General features: G+C 43.5%; 1 protein-coding gene across 1 annotated transcript in view; it reads left to right on the forward strand.

Moving 5' to 3' along the window:
• The window catches only part of LOC147121904 (fibronectin-like), a 55270-nt gene continuing 29494 nt past the window's right edge, over positions 1 to 25776 (forward strand). Inside the window, exons 1-14 of the mRNA XM_085982442.1 lie at positions 1 to 258; positions 401 to 655; positions 858 to 1118; positions 2794 to 3054; positions 4959 to 5213; positions 6717 to 6977; positions 7091 to 7351; positions 8634 to 8894; positions 9240 to 9500; positions 20423 to 20683; positions 20826 to 21080; positions 21283 to 21543; positions 23218 to 23478; positions 25383 to 25637. Of these exons, the coding sequence (XP_085838568.1) occupies positions 30 to 258; positions 401 to 655; positions 858 to 1118; positions 2794 to 3054; positions 4959 to 5213; positions 6717 to 6977; positions 7091 to 7351; positions 8634 to 8894; positions 9240 to 9500; positions 20423 to 20683; positions 20826 to 21080; positions 21283 to 21543; positions 23218 to 23478; positions 25383 to 25637 (3598 nt within the window). The 5' untranslated portion in view covers positions 1 to 29. The remainder of the gene's footprint in view (positions 259 to 400; positions 656 to 857; positions 1119 to 2793; positions 3055 to 4958; positions 5214 to 6716; positions 6978 to 7090; positions 7352 to 8633; positions 8895 to 9239; positions 9501 to 20422; positions 20684 to 20825; positions 21081 to 21282; positions 21544 to 23217; positions 23479 to 25382; positions 25638 to 25776) is intronic.

Below are 25776 nucleotides of genomic sequence, written 5' to 3' on the forward strand. Positions count from 1 at the left end.
CTTGTATCCCACAGAATGTGGTAGCTCACATGAACTGTGAAAGTAATATTGTGTCAGTGTTTTGGGATCCCAGTAATGGCACAGAGTCATACCTTGTAACAGCAGAAGGAAGCCATGGCCATTGGGCCTCCTGCAATGCAACAGACACTGAATGCGAGGTCTCAGATGTGGATTGTGGACTGAACTACTATATAACTGTACAGGCAATCCGCATGCAATGTAACAGCTCACAAAGCTCTGCTTTTACAATTAAAACAGGTAATCCTAGACAAGAATTTAGAATAAGAAATTCTAAAATATACATAAAGTAGTTGGAATTTGGTCATTTTTGTATCTTACAGACAGATATGTGGCTCAGTGTTTTTCCACTGGTTGATGTTTATGAATTTTCTTCTTGCAGTACCATGTGTCCCACAGAATGTTGATGCTCACATGGACTGTGATGCTGGCTATGTGTCAGTCTCATGGGAGCTAAGTGAAGGGGCAATATCATACACTGCGACTGCAGAAGGAAGCAATGTGCAACAATGCAGTGCTAATGATACATTGTGTGATATCACTGACCTGCACTGTGGAGAGACCTACACTGTCACAGTTCATGCACACGATGACGCATGTGACACTACTGAAAGTCCTTCCATCACAATGAAAACAGGTAACTAAAGAGAAATGCGATTTCCCGTATCACTAATTTCTGTATCAATCTCACTAACCCTGATTTCTGCACTGTTCAAAACACTGTTCTCCAGAAAAACTCTCAAATACAACTGCATGAAGATTTCAGTTAGAAAACAATTCCATACAGTTTAGCAGCTGCTGGACAAGTGCTCTTCATCTGGTCTTTTTGCTCTTTTCAGTATCGTGCATCCCGCAGAATCTCGATGTCCAGCTGGACTGTAACACAAATGATGCTGCTGTGTCGTGGACCCACACTAAAGGTGCAGTGTCTTACTCTGCAACAGCAGAAGGAAGTGATGGGCACATGGTATTGTGTGATACAGCCAACAGAGAGTGTCAAATAAATGATCTACACTGTGGACAGATGTATAATTTAACTCTAATAGCACTGGATGGTATATGTGACACTTCACAAAGCTCTAACTTTGACTTCAGTACTGGTAAGTCTCTTGTATAGAATAGGATGGTTCAAAACGGACACAACCAATTTGCCACGACAATTTCATTTAGGAAGAGCCATCCGCATAGTACAATATCCCAAGACACTTCATTGTGACAGGGGATATGGATACTGAACAGCTATTGGGAGAAGTTGTGACTGAAGGCAGTATCCTAAGAGGTAAGTTTTACAGAGCCTTTTGAAGATAGGTAGAGAGGTAACAAGTCAATGGTGTTTGGAAAGTGGATTCCACACAGCAAGTCCATGATGGCTGAAGGCTCGTTCTCCAATGGTCGTCTGGAACAAGTGGGTGGGAAGTGGTGGGAGGGTAAGACGAAGTAATCCAGAATCAGAAGAGCAGGGGCTGAAAACTGGGATAAAGAACTAGAGATGTTTCCTGAAGTAGGATGTAGTGAGACCATGGTGGGATTTAAAATCAAAAAGAGAGACTGTCATTTATGTAGCGACTGTCATGGCCTCAGGACATGCCAAAGCACTTTCCAGCCAATGAAGTATTTTTGAAGTGTAGTCACTGATGTAATGCAGGAAATGCTTTTTTTGGATGGGGAGACATTGGAGGAGAAGGATGGCAGGAATTCTGTAAGAGATGAAGCTTTGTAGGATGGAGCGCAGGATGCCCTTTCGGAGAGTGGTGGTGAAGTCGATTATATGGTTCTTAGGGGGCTGCTGTCTAATTAAAATTTCCTGGCTGTGATGCATTTTCATTGAAGTGGTCATGTACTGAGTTTTTGCTATGATTGATTCTGTAATGTCATGTCTTTGGAAACAAATGTTGGAAAGGTGCATCAAACATGAATGTCATTCTCCTTTATAAACAATGGATCTAATTTCCTCCCCATCGTGCTGGCCTTCAAATTACTGAATTCATCCACCAGGATAATCGTCCTAAATTTATTCAGGGGTTCTCCCTATTGGTCGGTGTAACTTTGGCAGAAATTCAACAGAAAGCTCTTACACAGGATCTATCGGAGGTTTCCACTCATCATTCCCCGAAGTTACGATGACCGATCGGGAGAACCCTCAAGAAAGTTGCCGGCAAATTTGTATTACATGGTACAAAAATCTGCACTAACCCCAAAGGTATTTAGATTGGGCTGCAGTGTAAGTAGTTCCACGACAACAGATATTTATGAGTGCAGTGAGCAGGAGTGGAGCGTTAACTAGTTAACAGCTACATTTTATGTGTCATCCAGTATGAGAGTACTGTAAATAGAACAGCCGAAAGTGTAACCTCAAACACATGTCAATTAGTAAAGTTCAAAAATTTCAGATTTCCAGCATCCACAGTATTTTGTTTTTGTATTAGTAAATTTCAAACACTGAATAGTGAAAGTCAGTCTTGATCTTAATACACTAGGATGGTTACAGAGCTTTAAATATAATTTTCAATGAAACCAGTGCTATCTTTGAGTGAAACTAAGCCATTTTTTTTCAAAAGAGAAACTTTCTGTTTTAAAAAAAAGAGTCCAGATTTTATCTGGTGACTATTCCAACAGGTGCAGTCAAATATGTTAGTGGATTTTATTTATATAAAGAAAATATAAAAGTAAATTAATTCTTGTTTAGATGCACAAAATAATTAGTGACTTCTTGTTTTGAACATTTTGGATTATAGATATTTCCTGTCAGCCAGTTTGTCTTTCTATATTTTGCAGCCCCATGTGCACCCCAGTATATTTCCACCAATCTAAGGTGTGACACCAAGATTACATCAGTGACATGGGAGAAGGGTGATGGCGCGCTGTGGTACCTTACAACAGCAGAAGGTCAAGACGGACATGTAGCACTGTGTAACACAACAAAGACAAGCTGTGATTTCATGGACCTGCACTGCAGTCAAACATATTTGATAACTGTAAAAGCGATGGATGGTTATTGTCAGAGTATAAACACTTCCATTTTTGAAACTGAAACAGGTAAAATTTCTAAGGAACTTTGTGCTGTGTGGGAAATGTTACACTGGCGCAGTAGCAAGTACTGTTCGGAGGCCCAGGAAGGTCACATTGGTAGTCTGGGAAGTCACAGCGTCACTCTTGTGCTATCACAGGACAATTAATACAGCCCAAATAAAGAAATGCCTCATTGCTTCTCCGATCCAACATGAGTGGAGGTTTTGCAATGTACCAGTCCCAGTCCGGAGCCTCACTAGTCAGAAGCATGGACTTTGAAATTAGCTGTGGAGGTCTGTATGCCCGGCTGGTTCGGCTGCAAATTTAGCAAGAACATTTGTTTAAAGACTTTTCTGAGGCTGTGCTGCCATGTTATTCCTGGGCTACCATCAATTGCTTCTTCTCACCTCTACACTCTGCCTCCACCAATGCAACTCCTCATGCTCATTAATTGCATCCTCTGGCCTGTTTCTAGCTGTGTTGCTGCTAGCAGACTTTAGTCAGAGAGATGCAGGATGCTGTGTGGTGCTGCCTTGTTCTGGGCCCTTGGCAAAGCTGATGGACTGCTCTTTCTGGCCAGCACCTGCTGGCCACTGCCTCTTACCTTCCTCTGGCGATGAGACCTTGGAGGTGATATGGGGCAATGTCACTCTACCACTTGCCCACAGATTCCACTTCCTGCCTCCTTACTGGCCTTTCTGACCTTCTGTTTTCCTTTCCCCCTTTTTGCAAAAAGCTGAAAACTTGTTAAAAGCATTTTGAGCATTTAAAAAGGCTCAATCATTTTTTTACCCCCATATGCAACTACTTGCCTTTTAAGCTTTGCATCCCTTTCATTCTGAGCAGCAGGGTGCTGGCGTGACTCCTCCTGCAGTGCGGTGAAAGGACGGGTGGTGCAGGGAGCTTATGTAAATGATATTCGTGAACTGGGCTCACTTCATCCAATCAGTCTAGCTCCCCATTGTGATGTCATGCAGAGCAGCTGGCACAATCCAGTTCTCGAAGCTCTTCCGCCAGGGCGGGAAAAACAACCCATTGTTTATTGTGAAAGAACGTGGGGCCTTTTCATATCAAAAAGCGGTGAATGAGATAGGCCTTAGAACATAAGAACTAGGAGCAGGAGTAGGCCAATCGGCTCCTCGAGTCTGCTCCGCCATTCAATAAGATCATGGCTGATCTGATCCTAACTGCCAATCCACTATCACAGAATTTGTAGATATATCGAAGATGTGAAATGGCATATAAAAGGTAAATGGATGCATTATTTTCAGTTAAATTACAACAGCAGGACAAAGGGACGTAGTTAGGAATGAATGAAAGGCAAGTTCAAGACTGCTGTCAAGAAGCACTTCTTCACCCAAAGAGTAATCAATATCTGCAATGATCCTCTAGGAAGGATCATGAAGACATTCAGGAAACCCTGGAATAATTCAGGAGACAGTTAAATACTCTGATGGAGGAACCGTAGGTTTCTATGGAAGGATGAGGTTGTTGGAACCAACACCCTCTCTTATATGTAATTATCTTTGTGATATGTCATAAATATTTTCAGCTTAAAATAACATGGTTACAAAATGAACACCGAACCTGTGTCGCACACATCAATCAAAATAAAATGAAAGACATCTTCCGATCACTAAATGTTCACTAAGGTTGGACAATTCAATTGATTTATAATATTCTACTGACAAACGGTACCGGGAACAGAATATACTTTCAGGTGCACTTCCTCCTTGAACTGGTGATTTTCCCAATCCACCCGTGGAGTAAGGAAGGGCCCAATCAAAAATTACAGTCCATGTTGAATTCAGTGTCTGAATGGGAATCTATTTACTGCACGGCTATTGGGAATCTCTTCAGTAAGAGTAGATTTTCTGAGTTTGGTATCACTAATTCATGACATCTTATTTCTCTTTCCTCCTCCCCTAAAGTACCATGCCCCCCTCCGAATGTACAAGCGGATTGTGACGCTCTCACTGCCTTTGTAACATGGGAGCCGAGTAATCGCACAGTGTCGTACACTGCAACAGCAGAGGGCAGTGATGGACACACAGCCGCCTGTACCACGTCTGAAACAAACTGTCTGATCCTAGATCTTCACTGCAGCCAAATATACAGCATCTCTGTACTCGCATTTGGTGAAAACTGCAGCAGCATCCAAGGCTCCAGTTATGAAATTCAGACAGGTAATATAGAAAGAAAGAACTTGCCTTTATATAACACATTCCATCTCCTCAGGACAACTCAAGGCACTTCACAATCAAGAGATTACATTTGAAGTGTAGTCATTGTACTGCAGGCAAAGTGAGCAGCCAATTTACTCACAGCAAGCTCTCAAAACAGACACTGTTGAATGAGAAGTTAATCTGTTTTAGACATTCTTGGTTAAGGGACGAGGTCAACTCTTCTTCAAAAAAGTGCTGCGGGACCTTTCAACCAGAGTACATATGACCCTGGATGAACGTCTCATTGGAAAGACAGCAGATGAACAACCAGCGCTGCCTCAGTACTGAATTGACCGATCAGCCATGCTTACATGGAAGCAGGGCACAAATGCCCTGAAATTGGTGGGAAATGACCTACCACCCCGTTGCTGCGGTTGCTGTGGCCGTGGCAATGTTACCCCGGGACTATATCTGGCTGTTCAAAGCGGCCCGAGTCATGCGATGGCCCATTTAAAATGTTGATTTGGGACCTATGTACTTAGGACCTCGGCTTCCATTTCTGGACTGAGCTGGGTGAAGTGTGCGTCATGCTCACTCCGACCAGCATCAGGGAATTGTCCGGCTAAAGAGGATCCCAAAAGTGAGTTCCTTTTTGTTTTTGTGGGGGCGGTAGGAGCAGGGGTGCGAGCCCAATGCAAATAAGGCGCCTTGCTCAAAATGGATTGGCGGGGTTTTCATCGGCCACCAGCCCGGATTCCTCACTGGGAACAACTCTATAATGCTATCTTTGGGACATACAAAAAACATGGAGTAAAAGGGGCATTCAAGGGCTGTTTTATATGGGTTCTCTATTCGTGAAATAGCCAGAGGTAATGCGCATTAGAGGTACTTAAAAAATAATGTCTTATATTAGTATAAAGAGAGGGATCTGCCTATTACATCCACCCACTGGACTGGTCCAATTGGCCATCATTCACAAGTGCCTACATTACCAAGGGTTTAAGCCAAAACTAAACCAGGACACAGAACCTCTGTCCTGCCAACCTTAAGTGAACAGCACATGTGCCAGCCTGCTGCCCTGGAGCTGCCATCCTTCTGTGGATGCTCCTGGAGACAGTGGCAGCAGTGCAGTCCCCATGGTCCACTCATTTCATCCCCGCTCAGCCTACACCACGGCAAACTTCACTGGTCACTGTGGATACCAGCAATAAACTAAGGATTTTGGGATAAGCAACCTTCTGTGCCCATCTGAGATCATTGATACAAAGATTCAACATTCAGAGAAAACATTTGTAGACCTAGCAGTCAAGCTGGGTACAGACCATAGTGACCCAGAGTCCTGAGCTGCAATTTGTTGGCCCTAATACATAACATCTGGATTGAGTAGTCACATTGTGGAATATAAAGGTGACTGCATTATTGAGGTTATTTAAGTTTTATGAGATGTTGGCAAAGACCATTTGACCAAAATGTTTTCTCACATAAACACATTGGATATTAATGTTTATATTTCCTTTTCTACAGCACCGTGTGCCCCAGATGAAATCATTGTGAACGTGGACTGTAACTCTAATCGAGTAGTAGTGTCATGGGGACGGACTGCTGGAGCGATGTCATACGATGTAACTGCAGAAGGCAGTGATGGACATACACACTCGCACAACACAACAGAGACTCGCTATGAAATGCTGGATTTACACTGTGGACAGTCTTATAACATAACTGTAACAACAGTGAGTTATAGCCGGAATGGAATTTCAAGTACTTCTGCCCAAATCCAAACCGGTAAGGCTATTAATCCTTAAATAATACGCTCTATGGAAATAGTTTTACATTTATTTGTTATCACATTTACAGAACAGTGAGAGGATTGATAGTCATTTGTATTTTCTATCCAGCACCGTGCATTCCTGAGAATCTAACAGCTGAGCTGAACTGTGATTCGAATGCGGTATCCTTCTCGTGGGATGATACCGATGGGGCAAAGTTATACACTGTGACTGCTCGAGATAGTCAAAGAGTCACCGCTTTATTCAACACAAGCGAGACAAAGGCTCAAATCCCACACCTGCAGTGTGGTGAATATTATACAATCACGGTTCTGGCAACAGACAACATCTGCAAAAGTCCCCAGAATGCAGTGGTGAATGTACATGCAGGTATCGCTCATTTCCATAAAGTCTTTTGTGACATCTTAACAAATGAAGTCTTGCGTTCCACAGGCAGTATTTAAATGTTATGTGTTTTTTTCCCATGTTTTTTATTGATGCTCTTGGATATATTTAAATGTGTGTGTTTTTTGACGTTAATTATGCTCTTGTTAAATGGCTCTCTGAGGGCGGTGCAGAATAAATTGTATAACTTATGTTAGAGAGTCCACAGCTGGAATTACTCTTTATGTTGCTGACATCTTTGGTCTGGCAATGCTATAGAAATACATTGTTTATAGGTTCAAAGGCATTATTTAAACGTGGGGCGAGGGGAATCACCTCGAATTTGGTTGCTAGTGGTCAAGTTGTAAAAGTCAGGATATCTCAGCAGAAATTAGTTCCACCGGAGCTCCCCTTGTTTAAGCTCTCCACGATCTTATCATTGGGTGTGGGGCGGGCAGCTAAAGCTGAAGCCTGAAGCAGGTGGGAGCTTTATTATCATATACACAGGAATGGGGAAAGGCTCGGCACTATTTTCAGGCCTATGTGTGACAAACCTCCAGCGCATGCAGTGAAAGCTGGCAGGCACAAGGCCCAGATGGACCTGCAGGTGAGAGGGCATTTAAAAGGCCCATACACTGTAAAGGTAAGTGGACTTGGTGTTTTAAGGGACTTTTTTGCAGTTTCTTTCTTAAAGTTTTGTTTCCAGCTCACATTTAGGCTTTCATGAGCCTTTGTGCCAGGTGCAGTTATTTATTTATTTTGCCCGGGATTCCCTTCATGGACAACAGAGGATTTGCCACCAGGAATCCATCGAGCTGACCTGTTTGGATGAAGAAGGGGACAAATGAAAGTTTGCCAGTCAGATCAGATCCGACTGCCCAAGAGCGGCTCTGTGCTCTTCCACCCACATCAGCACCCCAACATCTGCAGAGAGAGGTAGCCAAATCCACCTTGGCAAAAGCTTACTGTTCAGAATAAGCGTGCAAATGACGTGTTTGACGCACTTTGGAGAGCATTTTAGTTTGTTCTTGTGGTTGTGACTCCAGTTAGATAGTCACTTGTTCAGACAGTTACGACACAGAATTAATGCAGCTCTGCATTTACAGTGTTCATTTGTGCGAGTTAATGGAGACACTCTGTATCCTTTAATTTTCTATCCACTTTCCTGTGTTTTTAGAATGACAAGTTCCAATGCAATTATTGATTATTTAGTAAATTCATCCATCCGTTTATTTATTTGAACTTACACTGATGGTTAATTCCATTTCAACTTTCAATCTCTTTTCAGTCCCTTGCAACCCACAGAATGTAGATGTAAGACTGGATTGTAACCTAAATACAGCTTTGGTGTCGTGGGACTCTAGTAAAGGTGCACTGTTGTACACTGCCATGGCTGAAGGACCCGATGGGAACATCACGTTGTGCAGCACATCAGAAACATCATGTGTAATGCCCATGTTACTCTGTGGCCAGTTGTACTCTGTATATGTCATAGCATCTGACAGCACATGCAACCAATCTCAGAGTTCAATAGTTGAAATTCAAACAGGTAACTCCTTATTTTACTGACTAATATGGCCTCTAGTTCAAAAAAAGTAATTGCCAGCATGTTTTATTAACCAGTACAGTACTGCAGTGTATAGACTTATAATACTATACAAAAAGGATCAGTAACATTGAGGACTCTCTGTTCATCCACACCATTCAATATCTTCCATTAAGTGTGTACTCTCAATCCTGCACGTAGTTCCTGTCCATGTTAACAAAGCAGCAGATGATTTACATAGTAGACTTTATTTTAATCTTTTTTAATGCAATTTGTATATACATATTCTTGAATTGAAGTAAAAAGCTGATTGTGCCTTTATCCATCTTGCTTCTCCGATATCTTCAGCCCCTTGCAGTCCCCAGAATGTAAGTGCTTCTTTGGACTGTGCAACACACACAGTGTCAGTATTGTGGGAGCAGAGTGAGGGCGCAGTGTTCTACATCGCAATTGCAGAAGGAATGGAAGGAGACAGGTATTCCTGCAATGCATCGGAAGCAAGCTGTGAGATCATAGACCTACCATGTGGCCAAATATACAGTATAACTATATTGGCAATGGATGAGAATTGTACCAGTTTACCAAGTCCAGCTTTTGAAATTCAAACAGGTAAAACATTGGTTCTCTTTTTATGAAAATAATCAAAATGCAGTCCCTAAAAGACAGGAAAATTTACAATTGACATTGCGTTATAAAACTGTCTATTAATTAACACCATCTCACATTTTGTATATTGATATTTGCTACAGTTAATCTTTGTTACAAACCCAACTATCCACCAGTTAATCCTATCAGATACTGATCAAAGTGCCTCTCACACATGTTGTGTAGCTCATATTAAAGTGTGAAACCATCAGGAAATCAGCAGCACATAAGAGGGATTGATGCCTTTACCCAGTAAACATCTGGGAATCAGGACACACTCTGAAGCAGTGCCTTGATCCACTCTTTCAATTTGTGGGCCTTCCTTTCTGGATTGCCTAAATGTTTGTTGAGGTTGTTGAGGCTTTTCAGCTGTGAGCTGAGAGTTGTATGTTGTTGTTTCTGGAGGGGGAGGGTGAACAACCAGTTGTCGTGGTGCATATAGGTACCAACGATATAGGTAAAAAACGGGATGAGGTCCTAAATAGGGAGTTAGGAGGTAAATTAAAAAATAGGACCTCAAAGGTAGTAATCTCAGGATTGCTTCCAGTGAGAATAGAAATAGAAGGATATTTCAGATGAATACGTGGCTAGAGGAATGGTGCAAGGGGGAGGGATTCAAATTCCTGGGACTTTGAAACCGGTTCTGGGGGAGTTGGGACCAGTACAAACTGGATGGTTTGCACCTAGGCAGGACCGGGACTGGTGTCCTAGGGGGTGTATTTGCTAGTGCTGTTGGGGAGGGTTTAAACTAAAATGGCAGGGGATTGGGAACCTGTGCAGCAAGACAGGGGAAAGGGAAGCAAGGATAGAAACAAAAGACAGGAAGGCGAAAAGCAAAAGTGGAAGGCAGAGAAATCAAGGGTGTAAATCAAACAGGGCTACAGTAAAAAATAATAATTCTAAAAGGACTAAGAGTGTTTAAAAAAAACAAGCCTGAAGGCTTTGGCCTAGAAATTCGGTTTTGGCGCAGCGAGGGCTTTAGCGCCGGAAGTTAGTGCCGGCGCTAAGTCCCCCTGCGCGCGCCAAAAATTCAGTAGCGCCGCGCCCAAACGGCTGCCGGCGCTACTGAGGGGTCTCAGCGCCTCAAAACTGGCACCGCATTGCGGCGCTATTCCGGCGCTGCGGCACCCGCTGCGGTGCGGCAGGCTCGGGAAGTGCAGGCCTCCTCCTTCCGTTAAGGAGGAGCTGCCTGCACCCGGCCGCGGCCCGCGATAATCTTTTTAAAAATGAGCCCGGCACCTCGGACAAGTGCCGGGCTTGCTTCTGTTCGGGGGGGGAAGTCCGGGGAGGGAGCTGCGGCCAGGCGGCCGGCGGGAAAGCGGCCGGCCGCCGCGGGGCCTTTAATGCGCCGGCGCAAAGTTCTGTAAGGCACCTCTGCCAGAACGTTGCTTGCGGCTGCCACGGGCGAGGCAGCCGCAACTCAATTTCCGAGTTCGGGCGGGTTACCATGGCAACTGGGACGCTGCGCACAGCGATGACGTCATCGGTGCCGGCGCAGCGCTACCGGCCTAACGCAGATTTAGGGCCCCTGTCAATTTCTAAACTGGCCATAACTTCGGCGCTAGGCCCTCTAGCGCCTCAAAAGCGGCGCTAAGGCCAGTGAATTTCTAGGCCTTTGTGTCTTAATGCGAGGAGCATTCGTAATAAGGTGGATGAATTAGCTGCGCAAATAGATGTAAACGGATATGATGTAATTGGAATTACGGAGACATGGCTCCAGGGTGACCAAGGCTGGGAATTCAACATCTAGGGGTATTTAATATTCAGGAAGGACAGGCAAAAAGGAAAAGGAGGTGGGGTAGCATTGCTGGTTAAAGAGGAGATTAACACAATAGTAAGGAAGGATAGAGTTCTTTGCAGCCGAGCACGAGAGTCCCGAAGGCTGTGTTGCCTGCCCAGTGCCAGGGTTAAGGACATCTCCTCTGGACTGGAGAGAAACTTGGAGTGGGAGGGGGAGGATCCAGTTGTCGTGGTCCATGTTGGTACCAACGACATAGATAGGACAAGGAAGGAGGTTCTGCTGAGGGAGTTTGAGCAGCTAGGGGCCAAATTAAAAAGCAGAACCACAAGGGTAATAATCTCTGGATTATTACCTGAGCCACGAGCGAATTTGGCTAGGACAAATAAAATTAGAGAGTTAAATGCGTGGCTCAAAGACTGGTGTGGGAGAAATGGGTTTTGCTTCCTGGGACACTGGCACCAGTACTGGGGCTGGAGGGAGCTGTTCCGTTGGGACGGGATTCACTTGGCCAGTGCTGGGACTAGAGTCCTGGCGGATCATATAAATAGGGCTGTAGAGAGGGCTTTAAACTAACTAGTGGGGGGGAGGTTCCTAGAGAGCAAATAATAAAAATGACAACAGAGAAGGTCATAGACTTAGGTAGCAGTGGGGAAATTAAAAACCAGAGCGTGTCAGGAAGGGGCAGAAGGTATGGAGTAAAAAGTAAAGTAATAAAAAGGGCAAAAGCAGGAACTAAGTGTCACAAAACATATTTGAAAGTTCTCTATCTGAATGCACGTAGCATTCGTAACAAAATAGACGAGTTAATGGCACAAATAACTGCATATGGGTATGATCTTGTGGCCATTACAGAAACATGGCTGCAGGGTGACAATGCCTGGGAATTAAACATACCAGGTTATTTAACGATCAGGAAGGACAGGCAGGAAGGAAGGGGAGGTGGGGTGGCTATGTTAATAAAGGAAGGAATCACTGTAATACAGAGAAATGATATTGGGTCAAAAGATCAGGATAATGAAACAGTTTGGGTGGAAGTAAGGAATAATAAGGGGAAAAAAACACTAGTGGGCGTAGTCTATAGGCCTCCGAACAGCTGCAACTCTGTTGGACGGAGTATCAATCAGGAAATAGTTGAGGCTTGTAATAAGGGAGCATCTATAATTATGGGGGATTTTAACTATCATATTAATTGGACAGATCAAATTGGGCAGGGCTGCCTTGAGGATGAGTTAATTGAGTGTATTAGGGATGGGTTTCTTGAGCAGTATGTAACTGAACCGACCAGGGGGCAAGGAACCTTAGATCTGGTCCTGTGTAACGAGACAGGATTAATTAAAAATGTCCTAGTAAAGGATCCCCTTGGAATGAGTGACCATAACATGGTTGAATTCCATATTCAATTAGAGGGTGAGAAGGTTGGATCTCAAACAAGCGTGCTAAGCTTGAATAAAGGAGACTATGAAGGTATGAGAGCGGAATTGAGTAGAGTGGATTGGGAAAATAGATTAAAGGGTAAGACGATACATGATCAGTGGTGTACATTTAAGGAGTTATTTTACAACTTCCAAAAAATATATATTCCACTGAGAAGAAAAGGGTGTAAAAGAAAAGACAGCCATCCCTGGCTAAGTAAAGAAATTAAGGATAGTATTCGACTAAAAACAAGGGCATATAAGGTAGCCAAATCCAGTGGGAGGATAGAGGATTGGGAAAACTTTAAAAGACAGCAAAAAATAACAAAAAGATTGATTAAGAAAGGGAAGATAGATTATGAAAGTAAATTAGCAAAAAATATAAAAACAGATAGTAAGAGTTTTTATAGTTATATAAAAAGAAAAAGGGTGGCTAAAGTAAATGTTGGTCCCTTAGAGGATGAGACCGGGAAATTAATGGTGGGAAATATGGAGATGGCAAAAACACTGAATGAATATTTTACATCAGTCTTTACAGTAGAAGACACTAAGAATATCCCAACACTGGACAAACAGGGGGCTAAAGGGGGGGAGGAGCTAAACATGATCAAAATCACTAAGGAAGTGGTACTCGTTAAAATAATGGGACTCAAGGCGGATAAATCACCTGGACCTGATGGCTTACATCCTAGGGTCTTGAGGGAAGTGGCGGTAGGGATTGTGGATGCATTGGTAATAATTTTCCAAAACTCCCTGGACTCGGCAAAGGTCCCGGCAGACTGGAAAACTGCTAATGTAACACCCTTATTTAAAAAGGGCAGTAGACAGAAGGCTGGAAACTATAGACCGGTTAGCCTAACATCTGTGGTAGGTAAAATTTTGGAGTCCATTATTAAGGAGACAGTAACAGGACATTTGGATAATCATAATTTAATAGGATAAAGTCAGCATGGTTTTATGAAGGGGAAGTCATGTTTGACAAATTTGCTGGAGTTCTTTGAGGAAGTAACGTATAGGGTGGATAAAGGGGAACCAGTGGACGTAGTGTATTTAGACTTCCAAAAGGCATTTGACAAGGTGCCACACAAAAGATTATTGCTTAAGATAAAAAATCACGGGATTGGGGGTAATATTCTGGCATGGATAGAGGATTGGCTATCTAACAGAAGGCAGAGAGTTGGGATAAATGGTTCATTCTCAGACTGGCAATCAGTAACTAGTGGTGTTCCGCTGGGGTCAGTGCTGGGTCCCCAACTCTTTACAATCTATATTAACGATTTGGAGGAGGGGACTGATTGTAACATATCAAAGTTTGCAGATGATACTAAGATGGGAGTGAAAGTAGTGAGGGAGGAGGACATAAAAAACCTGCAAGGGGACATTGACAGACTAAGTAAGTGGGCAGAGATTTGGCAGATGGAATACAATACTGGAAAGTGTGAGGTTATGCACTTTGGCAGGAAAAATCGTAGAGCAAGTTATTATCTTAATGGCAAGAAACTGGAAAGTACTGAAGTACAAAGGGATCTGGGGGTCCTGGTGCACGAAACTCAAAAGGTTAGTATGCAGGTGCAGCAAGTGATTAAGAAGGCCAATGGAATGTTGGCTTTCATTGCTAGGGGGATTGAATATAAAAATAGGGAGGTTTTGCTTCAGTTGTACAAGGTATTGGTGAGACCGCACCTGGAATACTGCGTACAGTTTTGGTGTCCATACTTAAGAAAGGACATACTTGCTCTCGAGTCAGTACAAAGAAGGTTCACTCGGTTAATCCCGGGGATGAGGGGATGGACATATGAGGAGAGGTTGAGTAGATTGGGACTCTACTCATTCGAGTTCAGAAGAATGAGAGGCGATCTTATTGAAACATATAAGATTGTGAAGGGGTTGGATCGGGTGGATGCGGGGAAGATGTTCCCGATGATGGGTGAAACTGGAACTAGGGGGCATAGTCTTAGAATAAGGGGCTGCTCTTTCAAAACTGAGATGAGGAGGAACTACTTCACTCAGAGGGTGGTAGGTCCATGGAATATGCTGCCCCAAAAAGCTGTAGAAGCTACATCATTACATAAATTTAAAACAGAAATAGACAGTTTCCTAGAAGTAAAGGGAATTAAGGGTTACGGGGAGCGGGCAGTAATTTGGACATGAGTCTAGGTTTGGATCGGTCATGGCCCTATGGGTAGCGGAGCGGGCTCAGGGGCCGTGTAGCCTGATCCTGCTCCTATTTCGTGTGTCTAATTCTGTTAGATTCAGGAGATGGTTCTGTGATAGTGGATTGGCGGTTAGGATCAGATCAGCCACGATCTTATTGAATGGCGGAGCAGGCTCGAGGGGCCGATTGGCCTACTCCTGCTCCTATTTCTTATGTTCTTATGTTCTTATATTAGCTCTGATGATGTGGGTAGAGCTGAGAATTACCAAGGGGCAGAAAACGTTAATGGGAGTTGTATGCAGAACACCAAACAGTAATGCTGAGGTTGGGGATGGCATTAACTAACCCTAACCCTAACCCTAACCCTAACCCTAACAGCAGTTATCATGGGTGACTTTAATCTACATATAGCTTGGGCTAACCAAATTAGTAACAATACCGTGGAGGAGGAATTCATAGCGTGTTTGCAGGATGGTTTCCTGGACTGATATGCTGAGGAACCAACTAGAGATCAGGCCATCTTAGACTGGGTATTATGTAATGAGAAAGGATTAATTAGCAATATTGTCGTGCGAGGCCCCTTGGGGAAGAGCGATCATAATATGATAGAATTCTTCATTAAGATGGAGAGTGAAGTAGCTGACTCAGAGACTAGGGTCCTGAATTTAAATAAAGGAAACTATGGTAGTATGAGGCGCGAGTTGGCTAGGATTCATTGGGGAACATTACTTAAAGGGTTGACGGTGGATAGGCAATGGCAAACATTTAAAGATCGCATGGATGAACTACAGCATTTGTTCATCCCTGTTTGGCATAAAAATAAAACAAAAATGGTGACTCAACCGTGGCTAACAAGGGAAATTAGGGATAGCATAAGATCCAAGGAGAGGACATACAAATTGGCCAGAAAAAGCAGCAAAAATGAGGATTGGGAGCAGTTTAGCATTCAGCAAATGATGACAAAGGGATTAATTAAGAGGGGGAAATATGATATGAGAGTAAGCTTTCAGGGAACATAAACACTGACTGTAAAAGCTTCTATAGATATGTGAAGAGAAAAAGATTGGTGAAGTCAAGCATAGGTCCCTTGCAGTCAGATTCAGGGGAATTTATAATGGGGAAGAAAGAAATGGATGACCAATTAAATTCATACTTTATTTCTATCTTCACAAAAGAGGACACAAATAACCTTCCAGAGATGTTGGGGAACATAGGGTCTAATGAGAGGGAGGAATTGAATGAAATCAGTATTTGTAGGGAAATGGTGTTAAGGAAATTGACAGCATTCAAGGCCAATAAATGCCCAGGGCCTGATAATCTACATCCTCAGCTACTTAAGGAAGTGGCCCTAGAAATAGTAGATGCATTGCTGGTTATCTTCCAAAATTCTATCGACTCTGGAATAGTTCCCATGGATTGGAGGGTAGCTGATGTAACCCCACTATTTAAAAAAGGTGGTAGAGAGAAAAGGGGAAATTATAGACCAGTAAGCCTGACATCGGTAGTGAGGGAAATGCTAGATTCCATTATAAAAGATGTAATAGCCGAGCACTTGGAAAACAGTGACAGGATTGGACAAAGTCAACATGGATTAACAAAAGGTAAATCATGCTTGACTAATCTACTGGAATTTTTTGAGAATGTAACTGGTAGCATAGATAAAGGAGAACCAGTGGATGTGGTATATTTGGACTTTAAGAAGGCTTTCGTTAAGGTCCCACATAAGAGATTGGTGTGCAAAGTTAAAGCACTTGGGATTGGGGGTAAGGTACTGACTTGGATAAGAGAACTGGTTGGCAGACAGGAAGCAAAGAGTTGGAATAAACGGGTCTTTTTCCGAGTGGCAGGCAGTGACTAGTGGGGTACTGCAGGGATCGGTGCTAGGACCCCAGTTATTCACAATGTATATTCATGATCTAGACGAGGGAACTAGATGTAATATCTCCAAGTTTGCAGATGACACAAAGCTGTGTGGGCATGTGTGCTGTGAGGAAGATGCAGAGAAACTCCAGTATGATTTGGACAGGTTGGGCGATTGGGCAGATGCATGGCAGATGCCGTATAATGTGGATAAATGTGAGGTTATCCACTTTGGTGGCAAAAACAGGAAGACAGGTTATTATCTGAATGGCAATAGATTGGGAAAAGGGGAAGTGCAACGAGACCTGGGTGTCCTTGTGCATCAGTCGCTGAAGGTAAGCATGCAGGTGCAGCAGGCAGTTAAGAAGGCAAATGTTGGCCTTCATAAAGAGAGGATTCGAGTACAGGAGCAAAGATGTCTTGCTGCAGTTGTACAGGGCCTTGGTGAGACCACACCTTGAGTATTGTGTGCAGTTTTGGTTGCCTTATCTGAGGAAGGATGTTCTTGCCATGGAGGGGGTGCAGTGAAGATTCACCAGGATCATACCTGGGATGGCAGGAATGACGTATGAAGAGAAATTGGGTCGATTAGGCTTATATTCACTCGAGTTTAGAAGAATGAGAGGGCATCTCATTGAAACTTATAAAACTCTGACAGGACTAGACAGACTAGATGCAGGAAGGATGTTCCCGATGGCGGGGAGTCCAGAACCAGGGGTCACATTCTAAGGATAAGGGGTAAGCCATTTAAAACTGAGATGAGGAGGAATTTCTTCACCCAGAGAGTGGTGAACCTGTGGAATTCTCTACCACAGAAGGCAGTTGAGGCCAACTTATTAAATATATTCAAGAAGGAGTTAGATATATTTCTTAAGGCTAAAGGGATCAAGGGCTATGGGGAGAAAGCAGGGACAGGATTCTGAATTTGGATGATCAGCCATGTTCTCATTAAATGGCGGAACAGGCTCGAGGGGCCGAATGGCCTACTCCTGCTCCTATCTTCTATGTTTCTATGTTTTCGTATATTGTTTCCCCTGGACAATCGAATGAAATAGTCGAGGATTCGCAGAATGATTAACAGTCTAGCAGGCTGCAAGCTGAGTGCTCCTTCCATTGCCGTAAGTAATGTTATACCAACCAATAGACAGGTTAGGCCATTGCAGGGAGGGTTTTATGGGCCCGCAGAACCCATATGAATTGGGGGAGGTGGGGGCCACCCACACCCACTGGATGCAAGTATCCTGCTGGATGTTAACCTAGAATTCAGATCAGGAGCTCCAATCTCCACTCGGCAGGATTGCCTGGAGCAGGGTTCCAAACCTGCACCTTCTGGGCTGAATTTTGCTGGCGCTCAGAGAGCGGGTTCGGAGGCGGGTCCGCTGTCAATAGCAGTGATTGACAGCGGGGCGGAAGTCCGCTCTGAACCTGCCTCCTTGTTAATTTCCCAGGTGCCTGTTCTGCCTGCGGTTTGCAGACCTGGCACTAAGCGGCGGGTCAGGCAATTGAGGTACTTAAGAAGCTGCTTAAAGGTAATTAAGCAGCATTTTACCAGGTCCTATCAATTTTTCCATGTTTTTTGCGAGGTTCCCGGCACTCGGGGATCACGTCAGGTAAGTGTGTCGGGTTCTCAATGACTCTCCATTGCTCTGAATAGTTGACAGTTACAAAAGTGGTATCAAAGCTAGCATTTCACAGCTGTTCAATTTCCAATCTTAGAAGCTGGATCCTTCAGGATTTGGCATACATATTTCAGCTTTATGGAGGTTTGAAGTGTTTGGAGCAAACTCTCTATCCAGTGTCACCTCCTTGGAGCAAGCTCTCTCTCCATTGACAGATCGCTTCTATCATTTCAACTTCAGCTACCATCTATTCCATCAACATCGGTGCCCTTGAAAAAATCTCACCTAGGTCCTCAGATTCCCACCACGATCAGCCCCAACACCAACGTCACCAGGCACACCAGTATCACCAGGCACAGCAGCAGCACCAACAACAGCTCCAATCTTCTCCGCAATCACCTGATGCTGCACAGGACACAGGGCATCAGCACTCGAGCACATTGCTGCCTGGGAGGCCAGGGATGGCCACACCATGGCCAGATTTACTTCACTTGACGCTGTACACCCTGGCTGCCACATGATGCGCCCCGACAATGTCCAATCCATTCCTTTCTCACTCGTCACCATTTGGGGGGTACTGTTATGTCTCACCATTCATTGCAACGCACTAAGCCACTTCCAAAAGTGCACACATATCTGTCCAAGAAGGCAAAGTGTTGAAAATAAAGATTTCAATGTTTGACAACAGAGTAACAGAAACTTTACATCAACATTGGTGAAAACACCCAACTGCCTACCCTTGTGTGTTGTTAGTTGGCATGATTGGACAAGGGTGAGGGTCAGTGTGAGGGCTGGTTAGTGATTTGGGGAAGTGATAATGTAGATAGAGAGGGATGGGTGGAGGTGCAAGGTAAGTTGGTGTCAGTAAGGATGTGCAGGAGTAGGGTAGGGAAGGCAGATTGATGGGGATGTGATGAGTGGCACAGCAGAATGAGGTTTGGTGTGGCTTTCCAGTAACGTTTTGTGATCTACTGAGATCATTGAAAGGTTTGCGCCACTGCAGCCTGGTCCTCCTGATGGCATCCCTGCTTTTGTCCTCCTGTGCAATGTGCAACCAGGCTGCATTGGTCTCCTGGGGAGGTCTCTTCCGCCTATTGGAAGGGAAGAGAACCTCCCTGCATGCTGTGACCCCGTCCATAAGCATATGGAGGGAGTAATGGGTGAGCCTGGGTGCAGCCGTGTGCCTCTGTGCAGTGCTTGTCTGTGTTTCCAGCACCTCAATGCGGTAGAACACTGACAACACAAGTGTCAAAATGAATGTGGACATGGCCCCTTTAAGGAAACTGGCTGGTGACGCGTCATATAATGATGGTAGCAGACCCGCTTCCTATTAATTGGGCGGAAACCTCGCAGGGCAGCCTTAACAAGCCCCATCAATGGAAAACCTTGTTGCAGGCCGGGATCGAGACGGATGAGAGGTCCCCACACACCACGGACATCGCCTACCACGGACCCACCGAGGTTGGAAACATTTATCACTCTGAGTTGGAGGCAGGAATCCTATTACTAAACCAAAGGCTTGAGTCTGAGAGTTGGTTAATCAGATATTGTGGCATTTTATTGTAAGATTACTGTACCGAGTATACTGAATATAACAATTTTTCATCCATCGGTTCCAAGTCACCTGGAATAAGGGTGAAGGAGCCCAGTTTAAGCCCAGGACATATCTCTTCTAATCCCTGCCTTGCCTATGTAACCCAAATTCCCTATGTATCCATTTGTGTGCACAATTTGACTACCGATTCAAACCTGAGCCCATTACTTTTATCTCCCTTTTTCTTTTAACTATTGGGCCCTTTTCTCCTTTCTTCTTCCCTTCCAGTCACCCAGTCCTCCTTTAGAAACCTCCATAAAGCTTATTTCATTGACCAAGATTTTAGTCACCTCGCCCAATTACTCCTGCTTTGGCTCGGTATTATCTTTTCTTTACGCCTCTGCGAACCAACTTGTGACTATTCTTGTATTTTAAAGACACTATAAAAATGTAAATAGTTCTTCTGTTGGTAAGATTTCATATCATACAACCTTTAGTCATATATATGCAGCATTATATCTACAGCAGTTTAAGGATTGCATTCTGTGCTTCCTCCTTTCTGCAGTGCCTTGTATCCCACAGAATGTGGTAGCTCACATGAACTGTGAAAGTAATATGGTGTCAGTGTTTTGGGATCCCAGTAATGGTACAGAGTCATACCTTGTAACAGCAGAAGGAAGCCATGGCCATTGGGCCTCCTGCAATGCAACAGACACTGAATGCGAGGTCTCAGATGTGGATTGTGGACTGAACTACTATATAACTGTACAGGCAATCCGCATGCAATGTAACAGCTCACAAAGCTCTGCTTTTACAATTAAAACAGGTAATCCTAGACAAGAATTTAGAAAAAGAAATTCTAAAATATACACACATTAGTTGGAATTTGGTCATTTTTGTATCTTACAGAAAGTTATGTGGCTCAGTGTTTTTCCACTGGTTGATGTTTATGAATTTTCTTCTTGCAGTACCATGTGTCCCACAGAATGTTGATGCTCACATGGACTGTGATGCTGGCTATGTGTCAGTCTCATGGGAGCTAAGTGAAGGGGCAATATCATACACTGCGACTGCAGAAGGAAGCAATGTGCAACAATGCAGTGCTAATGATACATTGTGTGATATCACTGACCTGCACTGTGGAGAGACCTACACTGTCACAGTTCATGCACACGATGACGCATGTGACACTACTGAAAGTCCTTCCATCACAATGAAAACAGGTAACTAAAGAGAAATGCGATTTCCCGTATCACTAATTTCTGTATCAATCTCACTAACCCTGATTTCTGCACTGTTCAAAACACTGTTCTCCAGAAAAACTCTCAAATACAACTGCATGAAGATTTCAGTTAGAAAACAATTCCATACAGTTTAGCAGCTGCTGGACAAGTGCTCTTCATCTGGTCTTTTTGCTCTTTTCAGTATCGTGCATCCCGCAGAATCTCGATGTCCAGCTGGACTGTAACACAAATGATGCTGCTGTGTCATGGACCCACACTAAAGGTGCAGTGTCTTACTCTGCAACAGCAGAAGGAAGTGATGGGCACATGGTATTGTGTGATACAGCCAACAGAGAGTGTCAAATAAATGATCTACACTGTGGACAGATGTATAATTTAACTCTAATAGCACTGGATGGTATATGTGACACTTCACAACGCTCTAACTTTGACTTCAGTACTGGTAAGTCTCTTGTATAGAATAGGATGGTTCAAAACGGACACAACCAATTTGCCACGACAATTTCATTTAGGAAGAGCCATCCCCATAGTACAATATCCCAAGACACTTCATTGTGACAGGGGATATGGATACTGAACAGCTATTGGGAGAAGTTGTGACTGAAGGCAGTATCCTAAGAGGTAAGTTTTACAGAGCCTTTTGAAGATAGGTAGAGTGGTAACAAGTCAATGGTGTTTGGAAAGTGGATTCCACACAGCAAGTCCATGATGGCTGAAGGCTCGTTATCCAATGGTCGCCTGGAACAAGTGGGTGGGAAGTGGTGGGAGGGTAAGACAAAGTAATCCAGAATCAGAAGAGCAGGGGCTGAAAACTGGGATAAAGAACTAGAGATGTTTCCTGAAGTAGGATGTAGTGAGACCATGGTGGGATTTAAAATCAAAAAGAGAGACTGTCATTTATATAGCGACTGTCATGGCCTCAGGACATCCCAAAGCACTTTCCAGCCAATGAAGTATTTTTGAAGTGTAGTCACTGATGTAATGCAGGAAATGCTTTTTTTGGATGGGGAGACATTGGAGGAGAAGGATGACAGGAGTTCTGTAAGAGATGAAGCTTTGTAGGATGGAGCGCAGGATGCCCTTTCGGAGAGTGGTGGTGAAGTCGATTATATGCTTCTTAGGGGGCTGCTGTCTAATTAAAATTTCCTGGCTGTGATGCATTTTCATTGAAGTGGTCATGTACTGAGTTTTTGCTATGATTGATTCTGTAATGTCATGTCTTTGGAAACAAATGTTGGAAAGGTGCATCAAACATGAATGTCATTCTCCTTTATAAACAATGGATCTAATTTCCTCCCCATCGTGCTGGCCTTCAAATTACTGAATTCATCCACCAGGATAATCGTCCTAAATTTATTCAGGGGTTCTCCCTATTGGTCGGTGTAACTTTGGCAGAAATTCAACAGAAAGCTCTTACGCAGGGGCTATCAGAGGTTTCCACTCATCATTCCCCGAAGTTACGATGACCGATCGGGAGAACCCTCAAGAAAGTTGCCGGCAAATTTGTATTACATGGTACAAAAATCTGCACTAACCCCAAAGGTATTTAGATTGGGCTGCAGTGTAAGTAGTTCCACGACAACAGATATTTATGAGTGCAGTGAGCAGGAGTGGAGCGTTAACTAGTTAACAGCTACATTTTATGTGTCATCCAGTATGAGAGTACTGTAAATAGAACAGCCGAAAGTGTAACCTCAAACACATGTCAATTAGTAAAGTTCAAAAATTTCAGATTTCCAGCATCCACAGTATTTTGTTTTTGTATTAGTAAATTTCAAACACTGAATAGTGAAAGTCAGTCTTGATCTTAATACACTAGGATGGTTACAGAGCTTTAAATATAATTTTCAATGAAACCAGTGCTATCTTTGAGTGAAACTAAGCCATTTTTTTTCAAAAGAGAAACTTTCTGTTTTAAAAAAAGAGTCCAGATTTTATCTGGTGACTATTCCAACAGGTGCAGTCAAATATGTTAGTGGATTTTATTTATATAAAGAAAATATAAAAGTAAATTAATTCTTGTTTAGATGCACAAAATAATTAGTGACTTCTTGTTTTGAACATTTTGGATTATAGATATTTCCTGTCAGCCAGTTTGTCTTTCTATATTTTGCAGCCCCATGTGCACCCCAGTATATTTCCACCAATCTAAGGTGTGACACCAAGATTACATCAGTGACATGGGAGAAGGGTGATGGCGCGCTGTGGTACCTTACAACAGCAGAAGGTCAAGACGGACATGTAGCACTGTGTAACACAACAAAGACAAGCTGTGATTTCATGGACCTGCACTGCAGTCAAACATATTTGATAACTGTAAAAGCGATGGATGGTTATTGTCAGAGTATAAACACTTCCATTTTTGAAACTGAAACAGGTAAAATTTCTAAGGAACTTTGTGCTGTGTGGGAAATGTTACACTGGCGCAGTAGCAAGTACTGTTCGGAGGCCCAGGAAGGTCACATTGGTAGTCTGGGAAGTCACAGCGTCACTCTTGTGCTATCACAGGACAATTAATACAGCCCAAATAAAGAAATGCCTCATTGCTTCTCCGATCCAACATGAGTGGAGGTTTTGCAATGTACCAGTCCCAGTCCGGAGCCTCACTAGTCAGAAGCATGGACTTTGAAATTAGCTGTGGAGGTCTGTATGCCCGGCTGGTTCGGCTGCAAATTTAGCAAGAACATTTGTTTAAAGACTTTTCTGAGGCTGTGCTGCCATGTTATTCCTGGGCTACCATCAATTGCTTCTTCTCACCTCTACACTCTGCCTCCACCAATGCAACTCCTCATGCTCATTAATTGCATCCTCTGGCCTGTTTCTAGCTGTGTTGCTGCTAGCAGACTTTAGTCAGAGAGATGCAGGATGCTGTGTGGTGCTGCCTTGTTCTGGGCCCTTGGCAAAGCTGATGGACTGCTCTTTCTGGCCAGCACCTGCTGGCCACTGCCTCTTACCTTCCTCTGGCGATGAGACCTTGGAGGTGATATGGGGCAATGTCACTCTACCACTTGCCCACAGATTCCACTTCCTGCCTCCTTACTGGCCTTTCTGACCTTCTGTTTTCCTTTCCCCCTTTTTGCAAAAAGCTGAAAACTTGTTAAAAGCATTTTGAGCATTTAAAAAGGCTCAATCATTTTTTTACCCCCATATGCAACTACTTGCCTTTTAAGCTTTGCATCCCTTTCATTCTGAGCAGCAGGGTGCTGGCGTGACTCCTCCTGCAGTGCGGTGAAAGGACGGGTGGTGCAGGGAGCTTATGTAAATGATATTCGTGAACTGGGCTCACTTCATCCAATCAGTCTAGCTCCCCATTGTGATGTCATGCAGAGCAGCTGGCACAATCCAGTTCTCGAAGCTCTTCCGCCAGGGCGGGAAAAACAACCCATTGTTTATTGTGAAAGAACGTGGGGCCTTTTCATATCAAAAAGCGGTGAATGAGATAGGCCTTAGAACATAAGAACTAGGAGCAGGAGTAGGCCAATCGGCTCCTCGAGTCTGCTCCGCCATTCAATAAGATCATGGCTGATCTGATCCTAACTGCCAATCCACTATCACAGAATTTGTAGATATATCGAAGATGTGAAATGGCATATAAAAGGTAAATGGATGCATTATTTTCAGTTAAATTACAACAGCAGGACAAAGGGACGTAGTTAGGAATGAATGAAAGGCAAGTTCAAGACTGCTGTCAAGAAGCACTTCTTCACCCAAAGAGTAATCAATATCTGCAATGATCCTCTAGGAAGGATCATGAAGACATTCAGGAAACCCTGGAATAATTCAGGAGACAGTTAAATACTCTGATGGAGGAACCGTAGGTTTCTATGGAAGGATGAGGTTGTTGGAACCAACACCCTCTCTTATATGTAATTATCTTTGTGATATGTCATAAATATTTTCAGCTTAAAATAACATGGTTACAAAATGAACACCGAACCTGTGTCGCACACATCAATCAAAATAAAATGAAAGACATCTTCCGATCACTAAATGTTCACTAAGGTTGGACAATTCAATTGATTTATAATATTCTACTGACAAACGGTACCGGGAACAGAATATACTTTCAGGTGCACTTCCTCCTTGAACTGGTGATTTTCCCAATCCACCCGTGGAGTAAGGAAGGGCCCAATCAAAAATTACAGTCCATGTTGAATTCAGTGTCTGAATGGGAATCTATTTACTGCACGGCTATTGGGAATCTCTTCAGTAAGAGTAGATTTTCTGAGTTTGGTATCACTAATTCATGACATCTTATTTCTCTTTCCTCCTCCCCTAAAGTACCATGCCCCCCTCCGAATGTACAAGCGGATTGTGACGCTCTCACTGCCTTTGTAACATGGGAGCCGAGTAATCGCACAGTGTCGTACACTGCAACAGCAGAGGGCAGTGATGGACACACAGCCGCCTGTACCACGTCTGAAACAAACTGTCTGATCCTAGATCTTCACTGCAGCCAAATATACAGCATCTCTGTACTCGCATTTGGTGAAAACTGCAGCAGCATCCAAGGCTCCAGTTATGAAATTCAGACAGGTAATATAGAAAGAAAGAACTTGCCTTTATATAACACATTCCATCTCCTCAGGACAACTCAAGGCACTTCACAATCAAGAGATTACATTTGAAGTGTAGTCATTGTACTGCAGGCAAAGTGAGCAGCCAATTTACTCAC

The sequence above is a fragment of the Somniosus microcephalus genome, chromosome 3, assembly GCF_052327205.1.
Source record: "Somniosus microcephalus isolate GS21.2 chromosome 3, FLI_Smic_1.0, whole genome shotgun sequence".
NCBI lineage: Eukaryota > Metazoa > Chordata > Chondrichthyes > Squaliformes > Somniosidae > Somniosus > Somniosus microcephalus.